The 26,763-nt window shown below is 36.9% G+C and overlaps 1 protein-coding gene across 1 annotated transcript; it reads right to left on the bottom strand.

The window, feature by feature from the left end:
* Nucleotides 1-208: 208 nt before the first annotated feature.
* DIPK2A (divergent protein kinase domain 2A) lies at nt 209-26,717 on the bottom strand. The gene is made up of 3 exons (XM_005546012.4): nt 25,799-26,717; nt 6,710-7,013; nt 209-3,079 (listed from the first exon to the last, which is right to left on the bottom strand). The coding sequence occupies exons 1-3, from the start codon at nt 26,453-26,455 to the stop codon at nt 2,748-2,750; spliced, it is 1,293 nt and encodes a 430-aa protein (XP_005546069.1). The 5' UTR covers nt 26,456-26,717; the 3' UTR covers nt 209-2,747.
* Between the last annotated feature and the right edge of the window lie 46 nt (nt 26,718-26,763).

Here is a 26,763-nt window from a genome sequence, read left to right as displayed (position 1 = left end):
AATTCCATTTTAGTGGTAAAAATTTTTTAAAAACTCACTACTACAGAAAAAGGAAACACACACAACCTTAAAGCCCGGTGTACAACCAATCAGTAGTTCCCTCAAAATTCTAATTAAAGTGCATGCAAGAGGAAACTAGTAACTTATCTACTCAAACTTTCCACTCAAGAAAATGTGAATATCTGAAATTAAGAAATAGTCTGAAAAGTGTCATTCTTAAAGTATTCTTTATTAAGATCATTAAAAGTTGTAGAAACAACTTCATATTATAAAGGCACAGGGAGACAGTTTGATAAAATATTCAAATTAACAGTAACTTACAGTACAAAAGACAATTTTAATGCACATACAAACCCCAAATGTCTGATTCAAAAATATTTTACTGCGTCTATTAATGGGCAATGATTAAAAATATAAATTGCTGCCATATAATAAATATCTGATAGTGAACTTCTTGATAGCAAAGTGAACAAAATATTTATTGCTTTTCACTTACATATTTTTCCCTGTAATTTTAAATTCCTAATTCTTTTACTATCTTCTCAACTTTTCCCAAAGATAAAATAAATTTCACATAATTTCATGGAGGGGAAATGGTAGTTATTAAAAACTACCTCAAGTAGCAATCACTGCTGGCAGTGTTTTCTCACTTTCTGTTCTGCAATTGCAATCACATTTCCAAAAAGAAAAGCAAATGTTTGCTAAACCATAGACAGACAACCTCTTTGTGACTGGTATTGTAAGGTTTATAATGAAAACTTATCAAATATAAAAGGTGCTCCCTTTTCAAAATGTGTATTTTATTTGAAGTTTTGAGTAAGAGGTGTTTGGCAATTTTAGCTACTCCCCTCAAAAATCTCCCAAAGTTGCAAAAGAGTCAGTTTAGTAAAATTCCAAGCACTTAAATGTTTCATTGAGGGCCAGTTGATATATGCAATGCACTAATATGTAAAAATTAACATAATGCAACTATTTTATAATGGAGAGCTCTTACCTTTTCCTTCCACTTTTTAAACTGGAATTAACTTTATTGACTTCATCCTCCTATTTTTATAGCAACCTAGTTTTAGATGGTACAAGTTGAATTTCTATCACAAGACAATAAAATAACATGAATGCATTATCCTAGTTAATGCTATTTCAACTTAAGAAATATGTACATTGAAGTATTTGATAATAATTGTAAAGTTACTTAACCATATGTCATGTTCAGACAGTATGTAGCAGCTAGTAACGTGCCTGGCACTGAGTTGATGCTTAATAAATAGTTGCTGAATAAATGAAAAAGAAAAACGTGGCTTTGGTTGTGCATACTTTAATCACTTTCTGATTTAGAAAAAGATCAGTCTAGAGCTCACTACTGCACACTACATCAAATTTTGCTGTAAACAAAAGTAACAACTTCAAACAGAAAAATATTACCTGTTAGTGATAGTCAACTTACATACCGTAACATTTTTTAAAGAGCCCACACATTTCTATGCAAATAATTAAATTTGATGTTTTGATGTTTAACCATTAGGTAAAGAAGACCAAAGTGGGCTGACTGGCTAACTTGTCTGCTTTACAGTAATAATGATTAGTTCCTCAACAAATAAAAGGTTATGATGCCCAATTAAATTCAAACAATGGCTACCATGTTACTTTTGCAAAACTACCTACTAGTAAAAGGTAGGATAACTTTAAATTACTTAAAAGCAGTAGTTTAACTTTCAACAGAAAGAATCATCAGGAAGATCTGAATTTAATAATGACAGAGCTAGAAAACTGGAAGTACGGTGGTAAGAATAAGTAGGTGACCAATTCTATTTTAAATTCTAAACATGAGACTAGCTGTAAGATTTCTTTGGCATATGCATTACTATCTTGGACTAGTTAACACTTTTTAGATACTGGGTTGTATTTTTTTTCTGAATCAAAATTAACATCAAGATACAGATTCCAGTATATTCTTCTTAAAGTCTTTAGTAAAAGATAAATGACATTTTGCAACATATGCCAAACTTCATGTTTAGTGTATACTTGTAATTATTGGCATAGAGGGATGTAACTGTTAAATAACCTGAAATGATACCATGCAATGGTGAAACTATAGAAGGTGGTGAAAAGAAGTATTTACATAATATAATATTTAGCTTTCTTTAAAAAAAACACACACACAGTAAACCTGGGAATCCTGCCCTAACAGTAAATATGTACCAAATAGCACTGAATGAGAACTAGTAAAAATTTAAATGAACACCTACAGTAACCTGAATTTTCAAAATTTAATTTAAAAGAAAAACAAAAATGGGAAAAAACCCTACACATCAGAAGGAAAAAGCGGCCTATAAAACAGGCCAATCTGACTTGACATTCAAAGTAAATGCAAGAGATTCACAAAATCATGATAGTAAATGCAAACTAAGTACCAAGTACCCTTTGATACACAAGTCAATGTACTATCAGACTCATTTCCAATAGCTTAACAATATTCATTAATCCACTCAAGCATTCCGGTGTAGTGGGGAGCAGCTGATGACAGCTCAAGCCTCCAAAGTATAAGAACATACTTATTTGCAGAAGCATCATGTGATTTTTGAAGTAATGTCTTATTTTGATGGATGTTAACATTAAGATCTATCAGTGCAAGTTTATCATCCTCTGAATGTAACACTTCCAAATTTCATTTTTTCAGATAGTTTTTTGGTGGTTTAGTTTTAGCCAGTGCTGTTTAAATGAAGGAAAAAAGAAAAGGTCACCATAGACTACCTCACGTTGTTACTTAATTGTGCTAGGTATTCACGCAGTTCTTTTGCAGCCTGGAATCTGCCATAGCGCTTCTTTGGGTTGGCACACTCATCCAGCAAGGCCTCGAGCCGGCCATCTTTGGCAATTTCACTTGGTGGATCATGAAGGAGTCCTCCAGAAGTGCCACGCCAGGTGGCATGTCTGGATAAGAGGTTCTGACAAACAGCATAGTAATTGTGGTCCACAGTGGCACGAGCACAAAGAATTTCTTTTGAAAATGATAAGCAAGCCTCCTTATCACAGTCATCAAACTTGCTTTCATACCATACATCCCAATTTTCAGGTTTATCTGTGAAAGGAGGAAAAGCAGAAGTAGAAAAAAAATGTTTTAAATAGTTTTCATTGCTTCCAAAAATAGAATATTTCACTAATTAATAGTATTTGTTCTACACTTTTAGGTAAAAGTATATTATAACTTTAAACATTTAAATATATAAATTCATACAAACATTCACTGAGAGCCCACCAACGCTAGGCAGAAAGATTCAAAAAGGTCCCTACCACTTACAGGTTTAGTCTAGTGACTTTCTATGGTACACAGAAAGTGCCATAAAGAAAATGACACAATGCTACAGGAATAGTGGGGAATTCGCACTTATCCCTGGGGCTGTAGAAGACTGCAAAAAGGAGAACATCTGATTTAGGTCTTAAAAGTAACAAATCTGAAAAGAAACTAGGAAAAATAGCACTCTAGGTTCAGGACACAGTATATGCAAAGGCATGGACTTAAGAGATTGGTCCATTTGGTTGACGAGGCAATAAGTTCACTGTGGCTACAGTGTGAGAAAGGTAGTTGGCAAGGAGATACAGGTGATGCTAGAGAAATAGGTCGTAACTTGTGTAATCATGACCATAATTTATTTTATAGAAAGATAACTGTGGCCTGAAGACTGGAAGGATTAAGACCATGACAGCAACTATAGAGGGCCCAGAATGAAAAGCTAGATTGGGGAAACATTTCAGGTAAAAATAAGTAAGTATATGGGTAAAGTTTAAGGTTCTAATTGGATGACAAGGTATGTACAATTGCATAATAGTGTCAATATTTTATATATAGACAACATAAATATAAAGGAGCTATAAGGTATCAGGTGGGCATGTCATATGTGCAACTAGAACTAGACTTGACACATGAGTTTGAGATAAGAGGGATAATAGGCATATTGAGAACACATAAGCACACACGTACTTGAAGGAGCCAAGGCTTGAAAAACAAATAGCTAGCTGTATATGGAAGGAAGAGACATTTTTGGAAGAGGAAACTGCATATGGGAATACCCAGAAGTGGGCCAATTCATTCAGGAAAACAAAAGACCATTGTAGCAGAAGCACTGAGGGCAATAGACAGAGGGGTATTAAAAATGAAACACTCGAAAAATACATACATATGGCCGGGCGCGGTGGCTCAAGCCTGTAATCCCAGCACTTTGGGAGGCCGAGGCGGGTGGATCACGAGGTCAGGAGATTGAGGCTATCCTGGCTAACATGGTGAAACCCCGTCTCTACTAAAAATACAAAAAATTAGCCGGGCGTGGTGACGGGTGCCTGTAGTCTCAGCTACTTGGGAGGCTGAGGCGGGAGAATGGCGTGAACCCGGGAGGCGGAGCTTGCAGTGAGCCGAGATCACGCCACTGCACTCCAGCCTGGGAGACACAGGGAGACTCCGTCTCAAAAAAAAAAAAAAAAAAAAAATACATACATACATAAGGCTGGGCGGGGTGGGCTCACATTTGTAATCCCAGCACTTTGAGAGGCGAAGGTGGGAGGACTGCTTGAGCCCACAAGTTTGAGACCAGTCTGGGCAACACAGCAAGATCCCACCTTTACAAAAAATAAAAAAATTAGCCAGGCATGGTGGTGTATGCCTGTAGTCCCAGCTACTTGGGAGGCTGAGGCAGGAGGATCACTTGAGTCAGGGAGGTCGAGGCTGCACTGAGCCGTGATCATGCCACTGCACTTCAGCCTGGGTGACAGAGAGCCTGTCTCAAAAAAGAAAAAAAAAGAAAAAAAACAATCAGAAGAGGGCCAAGTCACACAGATTACAGATTATGCCCTGGTAAGGTGTTTGGATTGTACTTCAAGAACAATGGGAAGTCATTAAAACCATTTAGGCAAAGGAGTAGTAAGATTAATGTTTTTTTAGGGTTACTATTCCAAAGGAGGAAAAAACTTCAAGAAGTTGATACTAGTCAAAATCACTTCACAAATTTGCCAATTAGGTGGTTGCTAATGGCAAGGCAGAGGTCTATGTCAGGTTTTAATGGACTAAGGAATGAACAGAGGCTGAGGAAGCAGAAAGGCAATAAATACTTTTAAATAAAACAGTGGACAAGCAAGGAGAAGCAGAAGAGAATCTTATATATACTTTTTATAGGGAGGCAAAAGAAACGTTGGATATTAAAGGAAGGAGGTGGGACACTGAAGAAGGTAACTGATGTAACAAATTCTCAAAGAAGAATCTATCTGAAAAAGAAAGACCAATGTGTGTTGTTTTAATGAGGTTTAGACAATAAAGGACACTGAGGGATTTGCCACAGCAAAATCTCAATTTCCCTGTGAAGAAATAAAATAAAGGTAATTTACTAGAAAGTGGAAAGAAAAGGGAGTGAATGAATAGACAGAGGCTTTTGCAAAGTGGCTACTTAGAGGACCCATGAGACATTTGAAAAGAAATGACCACACTTAAAGTAGCACTAGAGCAATGCTCACTGTATGAAATGCAAGAATACAGAAGCTATATGGTTGGATTCATCTAAGGTCAGGAATTAGTAATAATTATTCCAGGAATGTCTGCATAAAATGAATTATAAAAAAATTATTTTTATAAACACTGAAATAATTTTTTAAGCTTAGGAAAATTGCACTCTATGAATATAATAAAAACCACCTGCTTGTGTACACTTTAAAAAAGAAAGCATAGTATACGCTGCTACAATATTCACAAATGTAGGAAGAGGTAAATAGAGAGTAGAATATTTCAGCAGGATGTTCACCTCCCATAGGAGGATCTACGGGGCAAGTCAATAAATAATCAGAAAATAGTCTGGTAAGTATAAAATCTGAACAAAGGGGTGGGAAAATCAAGTATTTAATAGGATCATGCTAAGATCATGCAAAAAGTAAATGTCAACCTAATATATGGCTGTCACGTAAACTTTTCCCCAGGTGCCACAAATTTTCAGCCTTTGTCAAAAGATATTCATATTACTTTTATCAGGGGGAAAGAAGGGATTAAAAAATATAAAACCCTCACCCTTTGGTTTTTCTAACTGAATTGGTTCTAGACCTACAGGCTTTGTCCCTGACGCTTTAAAACTTCCATGGCATTTAATTTTCAAAACACTTCAGACACTATCCATCTATCCTGTGAAGAACTCAAAAACAAACGGAGAGCAAAGTTTTGGGTGAGATGTAATAATCAGAATATCAAACCAAACTCACAGCTGCAGTGCCAGGAATCACCAAAATAGTTAAATAAAGTACAAACCATATTTCAAGAACCCATACGACCATTCTGTTTTTCACTTTCAGTACAGAATTCAACATATTACTTGAATATAATTATATTCAACAGTTTATTATAAAATAAGTTTTACTTTATGCAATTTCTCCCAACTGTAGGCTAATGTAAGTGCTCTCAGTATGTTTAAGGTAGGCGAGGCTAAGCTATGATGCCCTATATGTTAGATGTATTTCAAATAACAATATTTTCAACGTAGACTGGGTTTATCAAGATGTAACACCCTAGTAAGTCAAAGAGTATCTGTATTCGTTTATTGACAGTGGTTATATAAAGCAAAGAAAGACGTGTAAAGTTGCCATCTAAGGAGGAAATTCAAGGCTCATTTCATATAAGTATAAACATTATATTGACATAGGAAAAAATGAGTAGAAAAAAATCTAAAAACTATATACTTACTTTGTCTAATTAATCTTTTGTCAGCAACCAAAACATTTTCAGCATCCACAATGATTACCTTCCCATCTCTAGGACCAACTGCAAAATTGTCAAAGCTGACGTCCAGGAGGTAGAGTGCAAATTCAAAGTCATTGTTTGTAAGCTGTTCTGCTATTTCCATTAATTGCCAAGCGAGGTCAACTCGTTTCTCCCATGGAGCATTAAAGTAACTCCACAGTTCTTCTCCAACATAATTTACAGCCACCATTCTTCCACAAGCTCCAAGATACTTTGCAAATGGCCAACCTTCATCAGACGGAAAACTCTACAAAAGAATTATCTTAATATTACAAGAGATTCTGATGAATATATCCTAGGTCTATCCTCAGATCCTTTCAGTAGAAATTGCTACTAGGAATGACTTTGGATTTTCTTACTACATTTGACAGTTTATTAGAGATTAAATTCATTTTTTCCTAATTCATACCAGTACTATGGACCTGAAAAATATTTAAATAGAGAACTTTACACTATAAAGCTGAAATAGGATGACAAGTCTTGCTTATCAAAATCTAAGAACCACATTGATCAATAAGAGGGAAGATACTGTCTTTATTACCAAATCTGAAAGTATTTATGCTTTCCCTTATCTTCTTCACTTGTGTAAATGTAGTCAACCAATCCTTTTATTTAAACCGATAGCACTGCAGCCTATTAACCAGCAGTTATTTACCAGGCATCAGGAACTGTGTTATGGTGGCAATTAAGGGTGAACCAAACAGTCTCCATTTAGCCATGGGCTTTTATTTTAGAAGAGCATGCAGACACCAAACAAATACGAATATGAAAAGTGTTAGTTACTAAGCAGCGGTGCAGGTCCCAGGGGAGCATTTAGCAGGGGCCTTACCTAGTCAGGAAGCAGGTGGGGTGGAATTCAGGGAAAGATTCTTGAGAGGTGTCTTTTACCCTACATCCAAAGGTTTGGAAGGGACAAACCGATATCCTATTAATGCAACCTCCATTCTGAGCACATCTGGTCCAAGTTTATCTTGTTTCCCTTTCCCAGCCATATTTTCTGTTCTCCTTGGCCCAGCCTCAAAATTATTCTCATCTTAGCAAGGTTTTCTAATGGATTTTAAAACTACTGGGAGGATTATCATCCTAAATCAAAAGAAAAGTGTTCCATGGCCATGAACATTCATTTTCACCTTAAGTAAAATAATAGGCTTTATCTAAGGTACTTTCCACTGCTAAAATACATATTAGAAAATGAACATTGGAGAAAAAAAGGAATCAATAAATGTGTGTGTTGTGACTGATCCACCAACCAGCCGTTCCCCCAACTCTTCCCTCTTCTCGGGCCTCCCTGTTCCCTGAGACCCAACAATACTGAAAATAAGCCTATTAATCCTACTATGGCCTCTAAGTAAGCAAATGAAAAGAGTTGCAGGTCTCTCATTTGAAATCAAAAACTAGAAACAATAGGCATAGTGAAGAAGGCACATCTAAAACTGAGATAGGCAGAAAGCTAGGCTTCTTAACCCAAACAGCCAAGCTGTGAATGCAAGGGAAATATTATCAAAAGAAATCAGAAGTGCTACGCCAGTGAACACACAAATGTTAAGAAAGCAAAACAGCCTTATTGCTAATAGGGAGAACATTTTAGTGATCTGGGTGAAAGATCAAATCAGTCACAACATTCCCTTAAGCCAATACCTAATCCAGAACGAGAACCCAACTCTCCTCAATTCTATGAAGGCTCAGAGTTCAGAAGAAAAGCCTAAAGCTAGCAGAGGTTGGTTAATGCAGTTTAAGGAACGAATTCATCACCATAATATAAAAGTACAAAGAGAAGCAGCAAGTGCTGATATAGAAACCACAGCAAGTTATCCAGAAGATCTAGCTAAGATAACTGATGAAAGTGACTAATCAACAGATTTTCAATGTAGATCAAACAGCCTTTTATTGGAAGAAAATGCTCCCTAGGACTTTCACAACTAGATCCAAGAAGTCAATGCCTGGCTTCAAAGCTTCAAAGCAAAGGCAGACTCTCTTGTTAGGGGTTAATGCAGCTGGTGACTTTAAGTTGAAAACAATAATTGTTTACCATTCCAAAAATCCCAGAATCCTTAAGAATGATGCTAAATTGATTTGCCTTCACTCTATATATGTAACAAGAAAGACTGCATGACAGCACAATGGTTTACAGCATCCTTTACTAAATATTTTAAGCCCACCATTGAGATCTACTGCTCAGAAAAAAAGATTCCTTTTGAAACATTATTGCTCACTGACAATGCACCTAGCTACTCAAAAGCTCTGATGGGGGTGTGCAAGGAGATTCATGTTGTTTTCACGCCTGCTAACAACATCCATTCTGCAGCCCACAGATCAAGGAGTAATTTCAACTTTCATGTCTTATGATTTAAGAAATAATATTTTGTAAGGCTATCACTGCAATACATAGTAATTCCTCTAATGGATCTTGGAAGAATAAATTGAAAATCTTCTGAAAATAATTTGCCAATCGAGATGCTATTAAGTGTATCTGTGATTCATGGGAGGAGGTCAAAATATCAACATTAACAGAGTTTGGAAGTAGTTGATTCCAAATCCCATGGATAACTTTGAGGGGCTCAAGACTGTAGTGGAGGCAGTAACTACAGATAGAGTGAAAATAGCAAGAGAACCACAATTACAAGTGGAGTCTGAAGATGTGGACGCTAAATTACTGAAATCTCACGATCAAACTTGAAAAGAAGAGGAGTTGATTCTTATGGATGAGCAAAGAAAGTGGTTTCTTGAGATGGAATCTACTCCTGGTGAAGATGCTGTGAATATTAGTGAAATGACAACAAAGGCCTTAGAATATGACATAAACCTAGCTGACAAAGAGCAGTAGAGTTTGAGAGTACTGACTCCAATTTTGAAATTCTACAGTGGGTAAAATGCTATGAAAAACATGGCAAGCTACAGAAAAATCCTTCGTGAAAGGAAGAGTCGACTGATGCAGCAAACTACATTTGTCATTTTATTTTAAGAAATAACTGTCATAGCCACCCTGATCAGTCAGCAGCCATCAACACTGAGGCAAGACCCTCCACCAGCAAACAGATTACAACTCACTGAAGATTTGGCTCAGATGATCATTAACATTCTTTAGCCAAAAATAAAAAGTATTCTTAACTAAAGTATCTATATGTTTTTTAGACATAATGCTTACATACTTAGTAGACTACAGTGTAATGTAAACCGAACTTTTATATGCACTGGGAAACCAAGAAATTCACATGACTCACTTTATCATGATGTTTGCTTTATTGAGGTGGTCTGGAACTAAACTCTTAATATCTCCAAGGCATGCCTATATCAATACTCTATTGCTACAAACTGAACAATCTACATACACTTAGTGACCCCAAAATCAGGCTCCTATTCTTGTATCTCTTAGGAAAACAGGCAATATTAATTTTGCCCTGAGCTTTATAAAACTGTCACAACTCAATATCCTTGCATTAAAATTTTATCAACTTTAAAACAAAAAACAAATCGAGAATTATACTTTATCCAGAATTACCAATTTCAATTGCTCCCTTTCAACTATAACAATGCACAATATCTGTACTTGTTCTTTGGGTATGTAACGTTTTTCTCTTAAGTTTTAATATTGCAGCTTTGTGATGAAATCCTAATTATGTAAATGAAAAACTTAGATATATATGAATCATTAATCAAAGTAATTTAATTGATTCCATTTTAGTTAGGAGGTCATAGGTACTGGTTCTTTAGAAATTAGAGGTAAACACATATCTAATTTTGTGCCTTGCCTGATAATTTTAAAATTTATTTTGGGAATTAGAAAAAGAGATTACTTGTGTCCAATTAGAAAAAGAGATTACTTGTGTCCAATGTGCAATACAAAAACTGTTGAGGAACCAAACAGCATTCTCAGCGATTCCCCTAACTTAAAATACCTCCATGACCTTGAAATTTTTGTTAGACAATTACAAAAGATTTAACTATTTCCCAGAAACATTCAGGTATAAAGACCCTGACATAAAAATGAAAGCACTAAAATAAGAAATATGTAAGATTACACAGTTTTGTCATGCAAAAAGTAAAACAAAAAACTCCTCCATACACTACTGGTATACTATTCACATGCCATATTGTAGAACAGATACAAACATATCTTTGTGAAAATAAAATGGTCTTTGACAACAGGAGAAATGAGGAACCGGGCCAACATCTGCACATGTACAAATGCTTCCTTGTTTTTGGAACCTTTCCAACTGACAAACGGCAGTCAAAACTACACTTCATTACCCAAGTTCCCCATAGAAGAGGGTAACATATATAAGTAAATGTCACATTGAGCAACTTTATATTCATAGAGTGCTTTCTGACAATGTTAACTGAAATTCTGTTATGCCTCATTTTAAGAAGAGCACTATAGTTCTTTCATATAGTTTGCTACCAAATCTTTCGGAAGAACTTTAATAAATGAATTCACACCATTTGCTCAGATGGTAAGAATTTTTCATTGTCTAATCAAAAGTCAGATTTCATTACTGATAATACAATTATATTGAACACACTGTAGTCCAAACAAAATCCTCAAGGAAAGCCAAAAATTTGTAATTTGCGATTAATGTAATTCGGGCTTAGAACCAAATTACCATGGTCAAGCAGAGTTTGAGAGACAAAATTTATATACGTTAGAACTTGGATTTGTTAAACTTATCAAGCAGTCAGAAAATAACTTATTCCTGATTACCAAACTCCCACAGTGCATAAAACACATTAGGTAGGATAGAAAGTTTACTGCTAAGGTCTACATTTTTCTATTTAAAAAAAAATTTAAAATCAGATTTTTCAGATTGTCTAGCACAAGCATATAGTTTAAAGTAATACAATAAAATGTGATTTTAATAAATTATTTACAACTGAACAAAATGTACAAATACTTTTCAAATGAAAAAAGGAACATTTAAATTTAGAATGATATCAGTCCTAACTCAGGATTGGAGGCACGTCACTTAATTTTGCTAGGCTTTTAATCAGGATTGAATATATGACATTAAGTGTAAAACGTAGAATTTTTTAAAGTAAATATTAGTTAACGGTTGTACAAAGGCCCAAAACAATTATATATTTACTTTTCTATAACTGTATTTTTTTTAAAAATTAAGTTGGTAATAACTAAAGAAGATGTCTTTAGAAAAGCAGCAAGGTTAACTGCTAAGAGCTGAAAAAATATTAAATGCTTTCACTTTTAATTTTTAAAGCAAAATTTGTTTTGAATTTGAAGTGTAATATAAATCACGTCTAGGCATCTTTTTAAAATTTGGTTACAAAACCACAACCTACTTCTCGGATAGCATACAACTCAAATAATACTAATAACAATATTGCACATACTGACAGTATCTGAAAGCCAAGATTTCAGAAACAAAACTACTAACGTTGCCTTAAGAGAAGGTGATATGTAATGTATGTAATCAATATTAAAGACTGGAAAATTTGGATACTTTATACTCTTTATAGGAATACAATATTTCATAAAATTTCCATATTTAACGGCCAATATAGTATATAAGTAGAAAAATGAATCTTAAATTACAATGCTAGATTGTGAAGTCCCTTCCACCCCTACATCTCACTAGCTATAACGATGGCAAAGCAGTAACTTTTCTGAGCTTTGGTTTTTTCCTCTGTAAAACTGGAATATTTGTATCACCATATTCATCAGGGCAATCTAAGGATCAAAGAAAAAAAGATATGAAAGGTACGTTGCACATTCAACACTATGTAGTAAGGAATTATTTACCTAAGTATTTACACTTTTATTATTATAAAGTTCTGGGATACATGTGCAGAACGTGCAGGTTTGTTATATAGGTATACACGTGCCATGGTGGTTTGCTGCATCCATCAACTTGTAGTCTACATTAGGTATTTCTCCTAATGCTATCCCCCTCCCCCAGCCCCGTACCCCCTGACAGGCCCTGATGGGTGATGTTCCCCTCCCTGTGTCCATGTGTTCTCATTGTTCAACTCCCACTTATAAGTCAGAACATGCGGTGTTTGGTTTTCTGTTCCTGTGTTGTTTGCTGAGAATGATGGTTTCCAGCTTCATCCCTGTCCCTGCAAAGGACATGAACACATCCTTTTTATGGCTGCATAGTATTCTATGGTGTATATGTGCCACATTTTCTTTATCCAGTCTATCATTGATGGGCATTGACTGAGTTGGTTCCAAGTCTTTGTAGGGCATGTGCACCCATGCCCAGCTAACTTTTGTATTTTTAGTGAGACAGGGTTTCACCAGTTTGGCCAGGATGGTCTCAATCTCTTGACCTCATGATCCACCCGCCTCAGCCTTCCAAAGTGCTGGGATTACAGGCAGGAGCCACCATGCCCGGCCATAAATGTCTTCTTTTGAGAAGGGTCTGTTCATATCCTTCACCCACTTTTTGATGGGGTTGTTTTATTCTTGTAAATTTGTTTTTCCTTGTAGATTCTGGATATTAGCCCTTTGTCAGATGGATAGATTACAGAAATTTTCTCCCACTCTGTAGGCTGCCTGTTCACTCTGATGATAGTTTCTTTTGCTGTGCAGAAGCTCTTTAGTTTAGTTCGATCCCATTTGTCAATTTTGGCATTTGTTGCCATTGCTTTTGGTGTTTTAGTCATGAAATCTTTGACCATGCCTATGTCCTGAATGGTATTACCTAGGTTTTCTTCTAGGGTTTTTACAGTTTTAGGTCTTATGTTTAAGTCTTTAATCCATCTTGAGTTAACTTTTTTATAAGATGTAACGAAGGGGTGCAGTTTCAGTTTTCTGCATATGGCTAGCCAGTTTTCCCAACACCATTGATTAAATAGGGAATCCTTTACCCATTACTTATTTTTGTCAGGTTTGTCAAAAGATCAGATGGTTGCAGATGTGTGGTGTTATTTCTGAGGCTTCTGTTCTGTTCCATTGGTCGATATATCTGTTTTGGTACCAGTACCATGCTGTTTTAGTTACTGTAGCCTTATAATATAGTTTGAAGTCAGGTAGCATGATGCATCCAGCTTTGTTCTTTTTACTTAGCATTATCTTGGCTCTACGGGCTCCTTTTTGGTTCCACATGAAATTTAAAGCAGTTTTTTTCTAATTCTGTGAAAAAAGTCAAAGGTAGCTTGATGGGGATAGCACTGAATCTATAAATTACTTTGAGCAGTATGGCCATTTTCATGATACTGGTTTTTCCTATCCACAAGCACGGAATGTTTTTCCATTTGTTTGTATCCTCTCTGATTTCCTTGACCAGTGGTTTGTTACTTCTCCTTGAAGAGGTCCTTCACATACCTTGCAAGTTGTACTCTTAGGTATTTTATTCTCCTTGTAGCAATTGTGAATGGGAGTTCACTCATGATTTGGCTATTATTGGTGTATAGGAATGCCTGTGATTTTTGCACATTGATTTTGATTTTGTATCCTGAGACTTCGCTGAAGTTGATTATCAGCTTAAGGAGATTTTGGGTTGAGACGATGGGGTTTTCTAAATATACAATCATGTCATCTGCAAACACAGACAATTTGACTTCCTTTATTCCTATTTGAACACCCTTTATTTCTTTCTCTTGCCTGATCGCCCTAGCCAGAACTTCCGATACTATGTTGAATAGAATGGTGAGAGAGGGCATCCTTGTCGTGTGCCAGTTTTCAAAGGGAATGCTTCCAGTTTTTGCCCATTCAGTATAATATTGACTGTGGGTTTGTATAAATAGCTCTTATTATTTTGAGATACCTTCCATCAATACCAAGTTTATCGAGAGTTTTTAGCATGAAGGGGTGTTGAATTTTATCAAACGCCTTTTCTTCATCTATTGAGATAATCATGTGATTTTTGTCATTGGCTCTGTTTATGTGATGGATTATATTTATTGATTTGCATATGTTGAACCAGCCTTGCATCCCAGGGATGAAGCCCACTTGACCATGGTGGATAAGCTTTTTGATGTGCTGCTGGATTCAGTTTGCCTGTATTTTATTGAGGATTTTCACATTGTTATTCATCAGGAATATTGGCCCAGGAATACTGGCCTGAAATTTTCTTGTTTTGTTGTGTCTCTGCCAGGTTTTGATATTAGGATGATACTGGCCTCATAAAATAGGGAGGAGTCCCTCTTTTCCTATTGTTTGGAATGGTTTTAGAAGAAATGGTACCAAGTCCTCTTTGTACCGCTGGTAGAATTCGGCTGTGAATCCATCTGGTCCTGGGCTTTTTTTGGTTGGTAGGCTATTAATCACGCCTCAATTTCAGAACTTGTTATTGGTCTATTCAGGGATTCGGCTTCTTCCTGATTTCATCTTGGGAGGGTATATGTGTCCAGGTATTTATCCATTTCTTCTAGACTTTCTAGTTTGCGTAGAGGTGTTTATGGTATTCTCTGATGGTAGTTCTAGCGGTCTATTTTTTTTAATATTTTCAAAAAACCAGCTCCTGGATTCATCGATTTTTTGAAGGGTTTTCCGTGTCTCTATCTCCTTCAGTTCTGCTCTGATTTTAGTGATTTCGTGTCTTCTGCTAGCTTTTGAATTTGTTTGTTGTTGCTTCTCCAGTTCTTTTAATTGCAATGTTACGATGTCGATTTTACACCTTTCTCGTTTTCTCCTGTGGGCCTTTAATGCTATAAATTTCCCTCTAAACATTGCTTTAGCTGTGTCCCAGAGATTCTGGTATGTTGTATCTTTGTTCTCACTGGTTTCAAATAACTTATTTACTTCTGCCTTAATTTCATTATTTACCCAGTAGTCATTCTGGAGCAGGTTATTCAGTTTCCACGTAGTTGTGTGGCTTTGAGTGAGTTTCTTAATCCCGAATTCTACTTTGATTGCACTGTGGTCTGAGAGACTGTTTGTTAAGATTTTCATTCTTTTGCATTTGCAGAGGAGTGTTTTACTTCCAATTTTGTGGTCAATTTTAGAATAAGTGCAATATGGTGCTGAGAAGAATGTGTATTCTGTTGATTTGGGGTGGAGAGTTCTGTAGATGTGTATCAGGTCTGCTTGGTCCAGAGCTGAGTTCAAGTCCTGAATATCTTTGCTAATTTTCTGGTCGTTTATCTGTCTAATATTGACAGTGGGGTGTTAAAGTCTCCCACTTTTATTGTGTGGGAGTCTAAGTCTCTTTGTAGGTCTCTAAAAACTAACTTTATGAATCTGTGTGTTCCTAGTATTAGGTGCAAGTATATATAGTTAGCTCTTCTTATTGCATTGATCCCTTTACCATTATGAAATGCCCTTCTTTGTCTTTTATGATCTTTGTTGGTTTAAAGTCTGTTTTATCAGAGACTAGGATTGCAACCCCTGGTTTTTTTGTTTTGTTTTGTTTTTTTGGCTTTCCATTTGTTTGGCAAATGTTTCTCCACCCCTTTATTTCGGGCCTGTGTGTGTCTTTGCATGTGAGATGGTTCTCCTGAATATAGTACACTGGTGGGTTCTAACTCTATCCCATTTGCCAGTCTGTGTCTTTTAATTGGGGCATTTACACAATGTACATATAAGATTAATATTGTTATGTGTGAATTTGATCCTATCATTATGATGCTAGCTAGTTATTTTGCCCGTTAATTGAAGCTGTTTCTTCACAGTGTCAATTATCTTTACAATTTGGTATGTTTTTGCAATGGCTCATACTGGTATTTCCTTTCTATATTTAGTGCTTCCTTCAGGAGCTCTTGTAAGGCAAACCTGGTAGTGACAAAATCTCTCAGCATTTGCTTGTCTGGAAAGGATTTTATTTCTCCTGCGCTTATGAAGCTTACTTTGGCTGGATATGAAATTCTGGGTTGAAAATTCTTTTCTTTAAGAATGTGGAATATTGGCCCCCACTCTCTTCTGGCTTATAGGCTTTCTGCAGAGAGATCTGCTGTTAGTCTGACAGGCTTCCCTTTGTGGGTAACCTGACCTTTCTCTATTTAAAATTTTTTAATAACAATTCCAGACATTCATCAAGAGATATGCTTATTTTCATGCACCTACTGAACACCTACTAAAACGGCATCTACAAATAATGAACCCCCTTCCAAATAGAGTGAAGAATCACTAAATTAGAGAAACATCTTTACTGAGCTCTAGTAATTTCTAATTCATAATGAAATATATAGACTAGTCACTAAACCTTTAAAACCACTGATGCTATAAGAAATGTAGACAGCATCCACAAGCACTAAAAGTGCAAGAAATTTAAAAACTGGAAACATGTACACACATAAACACAGTATTTTAACTGGCTTTTTATTTATTACTGATAAGCACAAAACAAATTCCAAATGCTGAAATAACCTATAATCTACCAAGATCAAAATCAAGTATTTTATGTGATCAATAAAAAATGTAAAATCAAAGAAATTTAGAGTTTAACAGTACCTCAATTGTAAATCCCATGCAATCTTATTAGTACAGTGTTAAATGATTTACCTAAAGTCACACAGGTAGTAAGAAGCAAATTTAGGTCAAGCTATAATTACCTTTGCAAGAGTCAAAATAGATTCAAAAGATAGATTAATACAACCCCCCTCAAGCCAATAGCCTTCTGTTGAAGTTAAACTTTATTAGTTTGGGGTGGCTTTTTTGGGTTTTTTGTTTCTGTTTTTGTTTTTGCTTATTTACCATCTGTTTAAGAATTTTTCAGATTTTATAAAGGTAACAGGTTATATATTACATAGCAGCATTCCAGAAGCCATTATGCTGGAAAAATAATGTAAGATTGACTATTTACCCTAAGTGATCTACACCTAGGCTGAGACCTAAAGGAAGAGTTTAATATTAAGCAGACTGGAGATGGGGCAGTTTAGGCACATGAAAATCTTCTCAGAAATGAATAAAAGACCAAAGCAGCTGCAGTGAAATGAATGGAGAAATGACTTGAGGTAATGGAATCTGGAAAGTGAAGCAAGGACCAGATCATGTTGGGACTTACAGAATCAAACAGAAATCTTCAAAACAGGCTTTACAGCGTGGTCTATATGTATGTCATGCAAAAACAAACACACGTCAAAATCTTAATGTTCAAGATTATCTTACATACTGAAATCAAACAGTATGCTGTGGTATATTTATTCTAAAAAACAAGTCTTTAAAATATCACAATAATACCCTTTGATCAATATTCATCATCCTGCCAGGTTAATAAGGCCATTTCACTCTATCATGTTATAACACAGTCATGAAAAAGGTAGACATGGAATATATGAGTAAAGATACATAAACGAATACATTTTGGTTTTATTTATTTACTTACAAACAATAAATGACATAAGACTAATAGATTAAAATAGAGTCTACTTAAAAGTGCTTGCATTCTTTTTTCTCCTACATGACCAAAAACATTATATACTAAAATTAAAAGATCAAAATTCCTTTTATACAATATAAAATATTTTATAATACTTCATTACCTCATAAGATTCCACTAAAAGGAACATAGCTTTGCAGTTGGCCTTAAGAGAGAAAACAAATACAGACCAAGAGATGTGTTACCATGCAAGACTGATTTTTGTTAAAGTTGAAAGTTCTTAGTATAAATAAACTAACTTCAAAAAAACTATTAATAAAACATACAATCTAAAATGTGAATATCGATTTTCTACATAACTGGCATTTCTACAAAAAAATTAAAAAGTTTAAGCTTGAAAATACTCTTACAAAGTATATGTCATCAAAAGGATAGAAAACGTTTAAAGGGGCCAGGCACGGTGGCTCACACCTGTAATCCCAGCACTTTAGGAGGCCGAAGAGGGCAGATCACCTGAGGTCAGGTGTTCAAGACCAGCCTGGCCAACATAGTGAAACTCATCTCTACTAAAAATACAAAAATTAGCCAGGCGTGGTGGTGTGCACCTGTAATCCCAGCGGCTGAGGCAGGAATTGCTTGAACCCGGGAGGCAGAGGTTACAGTGAACTGAGACCATGCTACTGCACTTTGGCCTGGGTGACAAAGAGAGACACCATCAAAAGACAGAAAAGAAAGAAAGAGCTAACTTAAGTTTTAAAATTATTTTTTAAAGCCCAAATTTGAATGAAATCACATTGTAGTAACACACATGTTGTAACAGCTGTTCATAAAGATTAGTCAACTGTACTGGTGACACACTAATGTGTTCACAGTTTGGTGAACTGTCTGGAGGGGAGATATAGTAAAATTACTGGGATGATTTAATGGTTACTGAATTTTTGCTAAAATTTCTCTAAGATCTTAGCTTCTTAATTTATACTGCTAAATAGCAGCCAAAATCCATGGCAAATACTGTAGAAGCTTAACAATTTCAAGATTTTAAAGTCCTAGCATATGTCCCATTTATTTCATGAAATAATTTTCTGAATGCCATTTTCCACCCACCTCAAATTCCAACGATATTAAGCAATGCCTTGGAAATAGTAAAGTTGTGTTATTTTACTGAATATCATCTCCAACAGCTGTATCTAAAATTGGAAACTGATGTCAAAACACATTTTTAAAAAACTAAATTTAACAGAAATACATTATCTTTTAGAATCAATTGCTTAAGAAATGCTGCCCCCACCAAAAAAAAAAAAAAAAAAAATCACTTGTTCACAGGTTTTAAAAATGCGTAAGTTTACTAGTGTCAACTGACCCTTACTGTGTCCCAAGGGTGTACAGATCAGTTCCTGGCGCTATTGACCAATTCCACATAATTACTGTCAGATCTTTTCACTTCAGAGTTAAACCTCAAAAAAAGCATTAAAGAAAAAATACAAAGAAGACACTGAAGCATCATACTTACTTCAGATTACAAATATTTTAAGATTCTGTCTGAGTCTAAGTTCCAGACTTAACCTGTTTTTTTGTACTACCATTTACAAATGTACTAAATAGAATTATTAAACTATAATAATGATTTACAGAGGAAAAAAAGAAACTATTTGCTTTTTATTTCTTAATCCTTATCTAAACCCTCTTTCCTAACATATTCATTCTATTCAGTATACTTCATATGAGACAAATCCTTAACCCCCTTTTAAACTGCTATTCTTAAAAAATTATAGCCTGAATAGGTACATATGATGTATGTATATATAAGGACGGTGACATTTCAATGTCTGCAATAAGAAAAGTAGGATTTTTACATTTCTAAGACAGATATCAGCATAATGTACTAAAGAACTTTTAACTATTATAGCTGACTAAAAATGGAATAAGCTGATTTTCAAAGACATAATACACTGTAAAAAGCTTTACAGCTGAAAACATTTAACAGATATTACTTGAATAATCCTTTCTCCTTTAATCTTTAAAACAATCCTGTTAGGTAAGTATTAACAACCCCATTTTACTGGTGAAAAAAACTTAGAATCTGAAACATTAAGTGACTTGCTCAATACCATCCAACAACTTTGTGGTAATACAGAATGTGAACCGGATGCTCTATCAATACTGTCTCCTCCACCCTTCCTCCCACTCTCCACCTCCATCTATTGGCAAAATCTCTGAAACATTCCCTGGTACCATTCCTATCAATATACAATGAGATGTCCCTCCTTGAGTCATGTGACAGTGTATATATACACCTTTTGTATAGGGCTTATTACATTACATGGATTGTATATTAATTAGTCACTTGTGTACCTACCTCCTACATAGTAAGCTACTTGTTTCCTAGGGCCGTTTTTCCATCTTTTCAATCCAAATGCCTTGTCACAGATTGTAAAATGAACAGACAAATTCAGTTCTTTTGGTTATAAATTCAAAAAGTTCCCAAGAATTTCACAGACAACTTCCTATCACCTTATACTAACCTCACCTTACACTAATAATTTTCAGTCATTTTACAACCATTTACTAAAGTTCATCAAGTGTATTAGAAAAATGCAAGATTTAAATTATAAGGCCATGATTTAACGTATAGGTAATGAGTGAAAGTGAAGAAAGAAAAAGTCAGCATTCTGTGAAGAGTCAGCAGCAATGACAGAAAAATAGGAAGTAAGCCAGAGACCACAAACCAGAAAAACAGAATAAAAACCAGTTTGACAATCCCCTGGGAAGCTGGACACCCATGTCCAGAAGACCTATAAAAACAAGCCTTCTATTTCCCAACATGTGTGAAGAATATGTGCTAACCTATGCAATGGAAATATAAAGAATAGTTCAAAGACTAGACAAACGTATATAAAGAACAAAATTCAGAATGGTCAAAAGATATGGATACGTCCAGAAACTAGACCAGGATGCCAAATGACTTTGCTCTACTGATTCGGAAGTGATGCTTTCTTAAGAGTGATTGTCCGTTTCTAGGGTCTTTGTAAAATAAAAGTCCCCACCCCCTTTTTGGACTTGAGGTACACAGAATTTTTTTATTATTTTTGTTTAATGGACTCTCAGATGAAAAGCCACAAAAAGTCCAAAAACTTACAAAATTCATTAGATTAAAAACTGCTCTACTAGGAACCATCTCCAATGTGTTTTGAAGCCGAAATCTAGGAAGACAGTAACTAAAGAAACAGCCAGTGAAGGAGAAGTAGGTGGTTCCTTAAGCTGTTGTTTGAAAAGAAAAGATCTTGCACACTATTGCCTCACAAGATCCTTAGCTACCCTTAACTCCACATATTTCCCCTTAAAGGAAGGTTTTGGTTTTGGTTTTGGTTTAATCTGATTTCATGTGTGTAGGGGGTGAGAAAAAAGGCTTGAAAGACAGCATCCAACTCCCAATCCCCTTTCAGAAGAGCTTAATTAAACCCACTCGTTAAAGTCAAGTTCAAAAGAAAACAACAACAAAAAAAACCCCAAATTTCTCAAGTCAAGAGTTTGGAAGCCCCAGAATGTTGGGGCTGAAAGGAGCTAATCCAATAGCTTCATTCTATAAAGAGGAGAGTGAGTCCAACAGTAAAAATCTATCAACTTTTCTAAAGTACCATTAGCTAAATAATCTATTTGTTTACTTCAAAAACTCTATTGTTACCAGTGAACTTAAAAAAAATGTTGTTCCCTATATAAATTACTTTTAAGGGCAAAAACATTCATTGAAGGTTTTCTACAAAAAAAAAAAATAAAGTAAAAATGGACAAAAATCAGTATAACTAAAGTATGGTTGATATTCAAAATCACTGTTATTTTTAAGGTGATCCATACCCCACATGAGCTTCAAAACAGCTGATCAAATGCACCAGGCAGTTACAATTACCTTTACTTTATTTAATATCTAACATTCATGGAATGCTTACAATTTGTCAGATACTACGTGAAGTATTTTGCATGTATTACAGCATTTACAAGAACAGAAAAACAAGCTTAAAAGCCATAGCTTAATGATAGTCACATACTATAAAAATAAAGTAAATCCTACTAAAATTATGATTCAGAAAATGTAAAGCAAATGAAGTTCCACAAATAGTAAAACTCCCAGCTCTTCCCCCTTAACAAAGAACTTTCTCCATTTCCTACAAACAAGACCATCTTCACTACATCCAGGTTATAAAGTCAGAGACTCTGTCTGAACTTCAAGAAATCCAGACAGCATTTCTCTTTCTCTCTTTCTGTAAGTTCAATAGGTGAAATACAAATACTGATAGAAAAGTTATCAACCATAACTTGTCGTCTTGCCAATAACTTCAATAACTCAATTTTTGAATACTCCAAGACTCCTATCTACACAATATAAAAATCAACAAAGTTCCTCTCCCCCATTTTTCTCCATAGGATTACAGTATACTTGGCACTAAAATACACCTCTTAGTAAAGTAAAAATGTGAAGATGAAAAGAGAGTATTAGAACAAAAGATAAAGGTACTACTAGCATTCTCTTGTTGCTTGATGTTTATAAACATTTTTTTGAAGACAATAATTCTATGGGTAAACTGTTGTAAACTAGTGAAACTATCCAACAATAGGAAGAAAGCCGTACTCTCAAGCCATTTTATATAGGGAAATTTATATTACAAATCTATACAGCCTTACATAGATAAGGTATGTGTGTACACATCTTACAGACACTTAGTATCTTTCACCTCTCCTTTCAAGACATAATAGCAACTTCAAATTTTACTGTTTTTTTCCAAATCAGAAGAGGTGAGTTTAATGGATTAAATTCATAAGTATTTTTCAGTTCTTAACCACCTTATCAAAAGAAATTTTTACATGCTTATTCTGAAGCATTCTTAATATACTGGAAGTTTTGTTAAGAATACTTTGATGAAGTCAGTTCGAAGACTTTTTTTCCCCTAAAGTTGTTAATTTCTGGACAATGTAAGAAAAATCTAGTTTGTCACCAGCTGTCCAAAAATTCGACAAGTAGCTCCCTCTCCTGGAGGAAAAAAGTGAGTTCCTCTTAAAGCTGTAAAACATTTGTACTCTTAAAAAAATTTTTTTTTAATACATGAAGTAATAAACAGCCAAATCTGAGTTTTTCTATAAGTATCAATTAATATCCCAATATTACTGTAAACAGCTATAAACAGTTTTATAGAAACCTGTATAAATACTAAAAATGTAGTTTCCTAGCTAACAAAGGTAATGAACATCATAATTTGACTTACTGTACAGCAACCTTTGTACTTGACCACAGAATGTTGAGATACCTTCCATTTTGGTGGTTTTATACAATCATCAGTCCTCAAGTATATTGTTCAGACTTGTAAATTCACTAGCTTTTACCAAAGATCAAGTGATTCTACAAAGAAAGCAGCAGCTCTACGAAGACTTTTACTTAAAAATATCTTCTTCCTCTACTTGCTTGTTAATCCAGTTTTAAAAAAATAACATGCCTATATGACTGGTTGGTACTAAAGACCCCTAAATTATACTACACCACACGTAATTAGCTATAATTATAATACATATATTAGTATTAGTACTATTGCCGGGAACTGGGTTGTGTAAATTTAAAATGTAATTTACAAATCTCACACTCTAAAATGTTGAGACATGTTTCATCACATACTAAAAACAAATTGTTATCCTATGGCCCATCTATTTACCCACTCAGAGCAATTGTGCCGTTATGTGTCATATATAAGAAAATAATTGGGCATTTTCAAAAAAGGCTGTTTCATCACTAAAGATGAGAAGAGATAAAGAGTACGTTTGAGGGAAAAGTTAAACAGAAAACAAGATAAAAGCACACTTTATCTCAACTACAAAGTAAACTGAGAATGCCATGATAAGTTCAAACTTAAAAAAATATAAAACCTTCCTGCACAAAGCACAAATTTACCTTAGCGTAAAATCAGATGCCAAAGTTTCTCAAATTCAATGCTATGACTACACTTACAAAGAACTGGCTACACAATGTTCTTAAAATATCAATTCTACTATTAGTTGTTACTAGTACACCACTATTCAAAATTACCTAATAAAAAAATCTTTCAGTAGGGACGCCAGCATTTTAAGTATAGTAAATGTATATTACACTAAGATAGCTTCTTGCTAAATTTTTGGGTCTCAGAGAATTTGTCCAGGTATCTACTTCAGCAAATTGCTAACAATCTCCATGAACCAACCTTGTTAATATAAACAAGGCTTTTTTTCTTTTTTTAAAGATAGCTTAATGAGAAACTTCAGTTCAAGTGTATGTACATCATAGATATAGGCTAAACCTTTAGAGACTGACTAGTTTGGAAACTACTGAATAAAGAAAATTTCATGGAAAGTTTAACCAGTTTTATGCATCCATTCAGTTAGGAGATACAGCAGTATTTAAAATACACTCTGACTTTAAAATTAACCCAATACACATAGCCTCTGATGTCCTGAAATTTATTAAGACCCACACTAAAGTTTCATTTGAGGCAAAATATTTGTTTTACATTATTTGGCTGAACTAATCAAACGAAGCTGGTTTCTTTTGGCTAAAATGGATAGTGTGGAGCTTGAGAAAAGAAAGTAATATAAATAAATCTGCACTTTCCTATTCATGCATTTTAGATTAAAAAAAAACAAACAACAACAAAAAAAACACCCTGTACAAACCCTCCAGCCCTCAGTGACATTCTTAAAAACCCAGAAAGAATGTGAAGTATACCAAAATTACTTGTGAACTTTAAATCATTTTTTTCTCTTGTCATGGAAAGGAGCACGGTAACTTTTCCTGTAGACAGCAAGAGAAACCACAACCCCACAGCTGTAATCACTGTTCAAGGACACCGCACTGAAGCCGGGTGGGAATGTGCAGAAACAAGTAAATACTCCGAAAGTAAACAGTGTTTTTGTTTTTTGTTCTCTTTTTGATGTCACCAGTAAAGAGATTCCATCCTATTCCCCTAAAAGACACATTACTTTTCAGAATAAAATCAGACGAAAGCAAATAACGCAATTGGTGAAAGGCAAGAATCTCCTTCCCTGATACTCGCTCTGGCCTACTATTTCACCTCCCTTCAACTAGATTACCAGATGAACAGGGCAGGTCACAGGATCAGGATGAAAATGTCCTTCTGGCCTTAAGCCCTCCCAGCCAAGTCCGACGCTGCCTTACTTTTCCTGTTTCTCTGATTCTAATCCCACCCAAAGCTCGGCTCACGGATTAACCCCACCCCGGCCACTGTCCCATTCTCCGACTTCATCCTCCCCAACTTGTCCCCGAATTAGCTGTCCAAATGACTGCCAGGTAAATGAGGGAAAACAAAGACTCTGAGACCGAAGTTAGGCCAGCCACCAGCGCCAGAAAAGAAGAGCGAACGCGGTGTAAAACACTTCAGAGGAACTAAGAAAGGGTCCAAGGGCTCGTGAACAGCCTGCGCCGCGGACCTGCAAGCCCCGGCAGATAAAAGCAGAAAGGCAGGGAAGCGAGCGGAAGGAAACTCGCGGCAGAGACATTTTGGGGAGCGTTAAGAGACGCACTCCCTCTGGCGTTGAAGGATCCGCAGTCAAATCCGAAATGCGCCCGAATCTAGGTGACAAGAGCATACTCTCCATCAGCCGAGTCGCCCTCGGCCTCCCTACACAGCCCCGGGGCTCCCCCGGAGCCGCCCCTTCCCAAGCCTGCACCCGGCCCAGCCTGGCCGAGTCCGAACTGGCGGCGAGCGCGGGCGGAGCCACTTCTCCCGACTCCGGTTCCCACGCGCGGCCCCTCCCAGGACGCCCCCCGCCCTGGCTCCGCGCCTACCTGTAGCACCAGCGGCTCGGGGTTGAAGGCCAGGGTCAGCAGCAGCTGCATGCGCTCCGAGTCCTTCAGGTTGCGGAGCAGGAAGCTGCCCGAGTCCTTGGTCTCCGCGTAGCGGCGCACCAGGCGGTCGAGAAGGCGCTGCGAGGGGCAGTGCACCAGGTCCGACCAGCCCTCCACCGCCTCGGGCGTGAGCAGACGCACGTCGCCGTTGAGGCGCGCGAACTCGGTCCGGGGCATGGCTTGCAGCAGGTCGCAGCGGGGCCGGCCGGTGGCCCGCTTGCAGATGCTCTGGTCGAGCTGCGCCAGCTCGCGCTGCGAGCCAAGGCGCTTGAGCACCACTCGGCGGCGGCCGCCCTCGCGGGGCTCGCCGTACTGCGCGAAGTACACGTTCTTCACGTTGAGGAAGTCCAGCAGGCGCAAACGGCCCCACGCCTCGAACACCACCTGCCCGTTGAGGAAGCGGCGGCACCAGCTCGTGCCAAAGCACGCCGGGCACTTATTGAGCTGCAGGAAGCGCCGGTCGGTCAGCTCGTTGCGCTGCCAAGAGGCGAGCAGCGACGGCGAGTGCAACACCATCAGCACCAACAGGCTGCCCAGCGCCGCCAGCTTCAGGGAGCGGGACAGGCGGCCCAGCTTCGGGGGCACCAGGCGCCACATACCGCCCGCCCGCCCGCAACGGGAGGGCGAGGGCACCCCCGGGGCGCCCCCGCCGCGCCAAGACCCGGAGAGCTACCGGCAGGAACCCCGGGCGAGAGAAGGAGCGAGCGCGGGGGCTGGGGTGGAGGGCGGAGTAGGTGTGTGAGAGAGGAAGACGGGGAGCGGGAAGACGCGGGCCTGAGCGGGCTGCGACTTCTCCTAGTCAGTAGTCTCCACAACTCTCGAGCTCCCTCCTCCTAGCTCCCCGCCCTCCGACTCCGGCGGCGCCTCCTCCACGCCAGCCAAGTTATAGAGGAGCGGGAGGGGGA

The sequence above is a fragment of the Macaca fascicularis genome, chromosome 2, assembly GCF_037993035.2.
Source record: "Macaca fascicularis isolate 582-1 chromosome 2, T2T-MFA8v1.1".
In the NCBI taxonomy this organism is placed as follows: domain Eukaryota; kingdom Metazoa; phylum Chordata; class Mammalia; order Primates; family Cercopithecidae; genus Macaca; species Macaca fascicularis.
The sequence above is the reverse complement of the archived record's forward strand: the minus strand, read 5'-3'. Positions and strand labels throughout refer to the sequence as shown.